This window comes from Amblyomma mixtum, chromosome 6, assembly GCF_055824585.1.
Source record: "Amblyomma mixtum isolate Tamu chromosome 6, ASM5582458v1, whole genome shotgun sequence".
Classification (NCBI taxonomy): Eukaryota; Metazoa; Arthropoda; class Arachnida; order Ixodida; family Ixodidae; genus Amblyomma; species Amblyomma mixtum.
The window spans coordinates 88,983,711-88,992,165 of NC_143017.1; the positions used below are offsets into that span (position 1 = coordinate 88,983,711).

The window sequence follows — 8,455 nt, forward strand, 5'->3', positions numbered from 1 at the left end:
TGTATAGTGCACAGCGCGCATATAGTCCCGACAAAAGCGTTTTTTGATGAGAACCCCCGCATGCAGTTCCTTTTGGAGTGCGCGAGACGAAAAAAAGAGAGAAGAGGCTAATGTTATTTTCCTTTTCTCTTGTTCCTCCTCTCCACCTCTCGTATAGACGGCGTGAACGCCATGGGTGAGACCAAGCGGCAGCGGACGTCCTACACCCGGTACCAGACGCTGGAACTCGAGAAGGAGTTCCACTTCAACCGCTACCTGACTCGGCGGCGGCGCATCGAGATAGCACACGCCCTGTGCCTCTCGGAGCGGCAGATCAAGATCTGGTTCCAGAACCGGCGCATGAAGTGGAAGAAGGAGCACAAGATGGCCAACACCATTCCACCCCAGATCCCGCAGGTGATCCCAGACCACCATCCGCACATGCACGGCGAAACCAAGGCGTAGGCAGGCCAGTTGCTGCCATTCTCATAACAGCGTTTGTTTGCCGCCCCCCTCCCTCCACACCACACCACCACCTCTACACTCTCTCTCTCTCTCTGTTTCTCTCTCTCCCGTCTCTCGACATGCCCGCAAGACAAAGACAGAGAGGAAGAAACACGAGCAAAAAGAAAAAAAAAAACGAAGGGAAAGGATATGAGAAGTGAAGGAAAAAAAAGAGATCAGTCGACAGACCCGCCTCGTTTGTTGGCTCGTTCGCTCGTTTTTTTATATATTTTTCTTAAGGTATTCGTCTGGGATTAATGCCTTGGTTTTACAGTAATAAACGTTTTTTTTTTCTTTAAGTTCGCTCCTTCCAACACGTAGGTATCGCGCGCGCGCGGTCTCAACACGCGTCTGTACGAAAAGACTATCCCCTCACCCTCTTCGATTACTGAAATTTCCCACATGCAAGGCGCCGTTACAATGGGTATGATTCGAAAGTGAACCAGAAGCCCTCGCATGACCAGAGGATACCGTGTGCGTGTGCTTCTGCGCACCGCATGCTGTAAGGTCATTCGCTACTCCAGTGCGCATTACCTAGTGCGCACTCAGGGCTAAACAATTCTTTCTGGAGTGGTCGGATATGCACACAGGTGTCAAAATTTTGCTCAGCAACAAAGTAAAAGCTGCTCTTTGGAGTTGCTCCCCCACTGCGTAAAATTTCTTCGTCTACATAAATGCCGCTCACAAATGGCAATCATATCGGCGTATTGTGACAGCGCCCGGCGCAGTAAACTGCACTCTTAGGGTCCAGTTTCTGATCGTATTCAACTCATTATGAACAAACTGTAGTCGATTCCAAACCATTATAATATCGGATCGAATGAATTTTCAAAATTAAAAAATAATTAATAAAGCGATCGCAGCATCGCACCGCTCCAGGTTTACATTGCAATACTCACTCCCTCCTTGTGACGACGGGTAGCGAATGTTCCTCTGACGCACATGCGTTGGCTTCTGAGTGCCAAACCCTCTCTAACCGACAGCTAACCCGCACTAACCGCCTTTTCAGGAGCCGATGTCCCCTCTGCCCCACCGCCCTCGCTTGCTTTCGGCTGCCATGTGCTAAAGAGCTTCTTCTTTTTCACTTCTCACGGAGGAAACGCTTGTACACCACGACCAAATACGAAAAGCACGAGCGAGTTGGCCCCGAAAAGAAGAAAAAAAAAGATTAACCACCCGCCGCCGTGTACATAAATATTTCACCACCTCTCAAACGTATAACTAACTAAACTAACTACAGACGCGAGCTGCAACGAACACCATCTGGCGCCTGTTCTCCGACCAAACCTCCCGCGTTGCCTTAAGTTGCTTCAAAAAAATAAAAAAAGCTAGGCAATTGTGCTCGCAAATCCGACACCCGAATTCCCACTTCTCAATGTTCACGCTGCTTGCGGTTGCGGTTTGGAAGCTGGGCTGTAGCCAACATGGCGTGTCAAGCGAATAGCTCACCCGGAGGAAGGACTGGAGTTATTATAGTGTAAATAAGATGCATTCGCTGTTAAGCTCGTGTAAGTTGAGCTAATAGTCTCTGTACTAGCTCTTGCTTCAAAGCTGTCATTCGGCATGAATAATTACGGAAGACTCCAAGTGTCGAGTGTAACAACCTGACGCCTGGATTTCTTCAAGATGCTCAATTTCTGACCTCCTAGGGTGATGAGAACATGTCACAGCTGGCTCAGTTCCAGTCCAAACCCAAACCAGGTGTTCGAAATATCGGGCCACCAAGCGAAATTTACAATTGGCCGGTTTATTTTATACACCGCTAGCATAATGCCGGATGAGTTCGTACAGTTTCCGTCTATCCGAAAAAAAAAAAACACCCTTTTTCTTTTCTTATTCACAATTACTAGTCGCGGCTAGAATTAACAAAACGAGCAGAACTTTACAATATATCCTCCATCCGGGAAGCCGGAGGACGGCTGTTATCTCGTGCGGCGTGTCCCATACCAGTGAAGCAAAACACCATTACGGGAAACAAACAAACATGAGAATAACAACGACTGTCTTATCTACGTACGTGGTGATCGACATACTGGGCAAAGCAGAGCTAAGGCCGGATTCCCTTCGAAATTTACCGCAACAGAAACGACAAGACGAACGAATTTCGCGAAAATCGCGCCTCACAGAGACGAAGAAGCTAGAAAAAGTGCAAGTCATCACTGGAATCAGCAACTTCCATAATGGATCCGGTCAAGGAATAGCTTTTGCCCAGAAGTGCATGTCGCGGTCACACGAGCAAGTACCACGACGGAAGGAGAAGAAGATTATAGCCACCCTGACAAAGAAAAAAAAAAGAAGCAGCCACCATCAAAAAAACTCACAATTCACGACTCGTGTGGCATCGACTTCCGCAAAGGAGACGAAAACGTGACCAACGGACGTTGTGTGTGCGCGAGGAGTGCTGCAACATTAGGCCTCGTTCAACCAACAACATCGTCGGGACTTCATCGAGGCTTCGTCGAAGGCGCAAACGAAAAACCGTGCAAAGAAAAAAAAAATGGAAAGGAATAACGTGCAAAAGGCTTTCGTCGTGAACACGCCTTTCCTTCCAGCAAGGACTCTGCAAGCGTGCGGCGGAAGCGCATGTGTGCGTCTCAGTGTGTTCTCTAGCGTGCGAGTCCAGCGTGGGCTCCAACGTGTCCGAAACCGGACACAAGCAAGCCCGACGACCGCCTTCTACTCAGCGCATCGTCTTCGGCTTGTCACCCAAAAGGCATCGGCGCTTGGTCACGTGATCGAAGTCACTACCCTCGGCCTCCTTCCTCGAGTGAACTTTTCAGGGGAAGGAGGCGCAGTGAGTCGCACACCACGCTTTTTTTTTTTTTTCATCCGCACTGTGTCCTGTGAAACGCGCGCCGAAGAAGAGACACGCGAGCGCCCCCACCTCGAAACGATGACGACGACGCTGCAACGTAAGGAGCTGTACGCGTTACACATTGCATCGCCAGATGGCACTACCGCAAAATCTGTGCGTGTGTGTGCGTATGATGTGTGATGACACCGCTGAAACAAAGAAAACTAAGAAGGAAAATATATTTATATATATAGTGTGTATGATCTGTAAAAAAAGATAAAGAAAGGTTAAAAGAGCGAGAGATCCAAACAACAAAAACGAGGAAAGATTTAAAAAAACAGTTACATACACGCGCACACACACATGCATGCACGTTCGCACACATAAACGCAAGAAAGAACTCGCGAAGACACGCGACGGATGACGATGGTGTGACCACGAACTCTACACGGCCTCATCCGCTCTCTCCTATCCTGCGAGACCTCGAGCGTCGACGTCGTCGCCTCGCCTGTCTGACGTCAGCTGCTGACGTCATCGCGGCGCTGCCGCAGCGTTCGACCAACCAACAAGGGCCACGGAATGAAGAAAGGAACTGTGCTCTCGTCTACGAGGTTTGAGACTCACGCGCATTGGGTGATGATGCCACGACACTGTGGACGCTGTGCGAGTCGCGGTGCCCATGTGTTTGTTGTTGTCTCCTCAGGCGCAGTCGGAAATGACTCGGATGTGCAAAAAAAAAAAAAAAAAGCGAAGGGATGGAAGCATGGAAGTGCCGCCGAAGGTGTAAAGCAGTGAGTGTTCGGTGTTTATTTAAAGTGTTCGCACGCAAATATTACAACAGACTGGTTGGAAAGCATTGTGTCGAGAGTTTGCCGCACTGCTGAGATTAGGAGATGATAAGGTGAAGAAGCATGATAAAGTGAGGGGATAAAATAAAGGTGAATGCAGTCGGAGCGCGAGTATCCTTGGGAAGACCGAAGGAAAGCTCATTTTTAAAGCAGATGAAAGTGGAAAGTGAGTGCTTCCCTTTGGTTCGTTTTTGATTAATAAACCCACCTAGAAGTGCGTTGTAAGGAGGTGATTATAGCTGCACGGTGGTTATCTTGAACTGTTGTTGAAGGAAGGCGTGTTGTAAAGGGTATGCTCCTGGTTTGGGTTCAGTTCTTGAGGACGCGAGCGAACTCCTTCATTCTGACATCGACGTCTCAGAGCATTTGTTTTCACTCGTTTTGCCAGTGTGTTGGGCGTGCGTATCTGTGTGGATTGTCGAACATGTGTTCAGTTTGTTTCGTGCTCGCGTTACTATTTTTTTTTTTTTTGTCTCTCAGGTTCTACGCCTACCACCTAACACTGGTGATTATTATCCAACAAGAAGGAATGTACAATACTGATTTTATTTTTACACTTTCACATGTTACCTGGAGCATTCGGTGAAACCCCAATACGTTTGTGTTGAGAATATGTGGTTGTGAATTTCTTGTGTACATATTGTTTACGTTTTTTATACTTGCGCATTTTTTTTTTCACCCCTTAAGAGTGTGTGAATATGTGCTGCTCAGTTATAGTGGTTGGTTCAAGTTTACTTTTATTCTCTTTTGAGGAGTGAACCGATGATGATGTGTTAAGAGTCATGTTAAGAAGGAAATAAGCGAAAAAAAAAATACACCTGACGAGACAAATGTATGTTCGGAGGCAAGGCAAGCTAGAGAAATGTGGTTAGTGCCATACTGTTCTCGATTTGCTGATCTCTCCTTATAGTGCTAATTTATTGCGTTTGCATTTACCGTGACAGAAGGAAGAAAACCGTTTTGGGCATTTGCTCAGCGAAACGCGGTTTTCATTAGCGTTTCGTCCCGCCTGCATAAAACATGCCGCGGCGTGCGATTGGTCCATCCAGCCCAACCTTCGGCAATAGCGGTTGAAGGGACGTACCTGCTTTAGTTTGACACCCTCTTCGTAGAAACATTCGCTTCTTCAAACACAGTGTCTCCGGTGGTGTCCCTAGAAGAGGCGTGCTTGCGTTGATGAACTCACGGCACTTTTGTTGACGCATTGCACACAGGTTGATTTTCAGCCATGCCCAAATTTAAGGAGGCTCTGCACAAAAGTTTATATGATTAATCTTTTTTTAAACTTGTTTCTGCAAAGGTGCGTTCATTAACGCAGGCGGGGTGTATTTCTCCCCGCAATTAGCACAGCAGAGAACAACAAAAAGAGAGAAAACAAGTCGCGCATGCCCGACCGCTGATGCCGGGCGCGCTCCGCCTGCTTGAAGTGAGGGCGGAGTCCCGAAGACACCGCCCGGTCGACCAACCGCACGCCGAGGCAGCCCATTCTCACCGCTTTTTGCTTGTATAGAGAGCGCCACTGGCATGACGGATCCTCTCGACCCCGAATTATTTGAAGAAGGAAAAACCTGAAGTCAGTTTTTTCAGATATAAATATATAAATATATATATGTATACACAAACATTACTATTTATGTAGTGCTTTCCATCCACGTTCATTTTAGTGGGAGGCGTACGAAGACAGCGACGCCGCAGGCAGTTCTTTGTACGTTCGCGATGCTGAGGGGAGCCCTGCTCCATTCTAGCCGGTCACGCCTGTGCACTTGAAATGCACTCTTGATGTGCAGTCCCCATAAAAGACACACGCAGCTGTTGAACTCAAAGCTGCAATAAAAAAAAAGACACTTTTGATAGTGGCGCCGTTTCTGTGCTCGGAACTCGGCCTAGACGAGGTGCCGCTGCCTTCAGTATTAAAATACGCCCAGTGGCACGTTAATGAAAATTCGCGTTGATCACAGTCAGGGTTGTCCAGAAAGCGAAACTTCTAGGGACTTCTAGGGATTTTTAGGTTGTTGACGTAACGCCTGTACTGCGGTCAGAAAGAGGAAGGCGGTGATAATGAGCCGGTTACAGCGCCATCTGAGGTTGGTTGAGAGAAGCTACCCTCAGCACCGCGGGGCGTCGCTGTCGAACCGGTGTAAGGTACGGTAGTCATTGAGAAGCAGCTCGTGGTTCTCCAACTGTGCATGTCAGCGACCCCCTAAGCGGAGAAGTTGGTCAGATTGATAAGGACGCGGCTGCGGAGCACCCTGTCTTCTTGAGGAGCAGTGTACATGTTTTAGGATTGCGTATAGTCGTCAGCAGCAGCAGCAGCAAGCAGTGCGCGCAGTGATGAGCGAAAGGCTCGTTATTTTTAGAGACTCGGCAGTCGGCGGAGAAAGAGAAGGAGGCAAAAGAATGTGTTAGCGTCCGTTGTCGTGCGTGTGTTTACCGAGACGCCGCACATAGAGCCTGCCCCCCGCTCCCCCTAGCGGGGAAAGCTCTGACGTCAGGTATATAGGAACGACAGGTGAAGAAGAGATCCTCTGTAGCGAGCGAGATACCGTGCAAGAACAGACTGGGCCTTTTTGAGATTCTCTCTGTAAATATTTGATACCCGCCATCAGGATCGCCAGCAGCTCTATACTTATAAATACTGCATATACACGAAAACGCACACTACGCATAAACACCCCACGAGGCATAATAAGTGTACACACGACATCAAAACAGATAGGGGACATAGAAAGCAACGCGCGCGTCGCTGCATCGACACCATGCATCCATGTCGCATTCCATTGTTCACGCGGAAAAACAAGAAACTCTGTATTGACGTGAAGCCCTACCTTTTGTTCTGTCATAATTCATGGTGTTGTACCTCCCCGCCCTGTTTGCCCCGGTCCCTATAGCGTATAGTAAGTCACCGCGAAATGTATGTATGTTTTATTTTTCTGTTTGCGCGCGCGCCTGATGAGATGCAGTCGTGTGACAAAGGCATACTCAGTGAGCAAGCAATTAGCTGCTGGTGCAAAGAAAAAAAAACAAAGGAAGTGGTCGGTTGTGGTGATATAGGCAGCTGTGGCCTCTTTATCATGTTTTTTTTTTTCTTCCAAAGTGTCACCACGTTTTGTGCACTGAGTACGCGGATGAAGCGGAAATGTCCTATCGCGACAAAATTACACGAGTGGAGTGAAAAAAACGAGAAGAAAATGTCCGATGCCTGTTAATGTACTCATACGTTGGTGATTTCAAGCGAAGCCGGGTCGTTCTCACCTTCTTGCTATACCAGTGCATTACTTGGAAGTCATGAACTGTGTATGAACTAAGCTGTCATTAAAATGTGGTTGATGTCACGGATCACTGTCGCTGGTGTCTAACCTACGCGGTGGACCTAAAAAGTCCGCCTTGCAGAGGTCTCCTTGGGTGTGCTGCAGTTTACCGTTTTTCTCCAACTTTAGAACGAAACTGCTTTTCCCTGTCGAAGGACTCTCTTTCAGCCAATGGCGTCGGTCGATTCTCATGACCCTGCTAGCGCGACAATGCAGGAGGGGACTGTCCCCTTTCGTTTGCCACTCCCTGCATCGTCACGCTAACACGCTCATAAGAATCGGCCGATGCTATTGGTTGGAAGGGGGGATCATTGGACGGGGAAAAACCGCCTCGTTCTTGAGTTGTTTTCGACTATAGTGATGACATGCTTAAATATGCTACCTGTGTTCTAGTTCGAGAAGTTGTAGGTAAACACACAATCCAGAATATCTTTCTCCACAAGTACCATATGTGCTACATTGCGAAACGACAGCAAATTTTGATCAAGACATTATTCACATCGAACGCACAGAGATGCTGTAGAGGTGCGCATCGCTCTCTGCAAGCGCGCGAAATCAACCATAGAGCGATCGAACAACCAAGAGACAGCAGTAAAAAGCGCGCGCGGGGACCAGGCAGGCCCGAATGATTCATGGGTAACGCAAATCAAGAATGGCAATCTTCCAGTCGGACTGGATCCAATCAAATGGAGACTCGATCAAAAAGCGGCCCCTCTCTCTTTTTCCCCGCCGTTCGAGGTCCCCCTCCTTCGAATGCGACGCTGGCCCTCCCCCATGTCCCCCTGCTCTGCTACACTTTACTCCTTTTGCTTGCATTGCCTCCACCGGGTTGGCTTCGCGTGGGACGAGCTTATGCATACAGGGCATTCAGGCAACGCGTCAAATTTCGACACTACGCGAAGTTATGTAACAAAAGAACGGCAAAAAGAACCAAGATAGAAGAGAATCGAGAGGTTTCCCCAATTCACTGCTAGCCTCAGGTGCGTTTTTTTTTTCTTTTATCCCTCACCGTGGCGGTGATT

At 48.2% G+C, this 8,455-nt stretch overlaps 1 protein-coding gene across 1 annotated transcript in view; it reads left to right on the forward strand.

The window, feature by feature from the left end:
- Positions 1-3,382, forward strand: part of LOC149339625 (uncharacterized) — a 59,759-nt gene extending 56,377 nt beyond the window's left edge. Inside the window, exon 2 of the mRNA XM_089548327.1 lies at positions 158-3,382. Within this exon, the coding sequence (XP_089404453.1) occupies positions 158-444 (287 nt within the window). The 3' untranslated portion in view covers positions 445-3,382. The remainder of the gene's footprint in view (positions 1-157) is intronic.
- Positions 3,383-8,455: the final 5,073 nt, after the last annotated feature.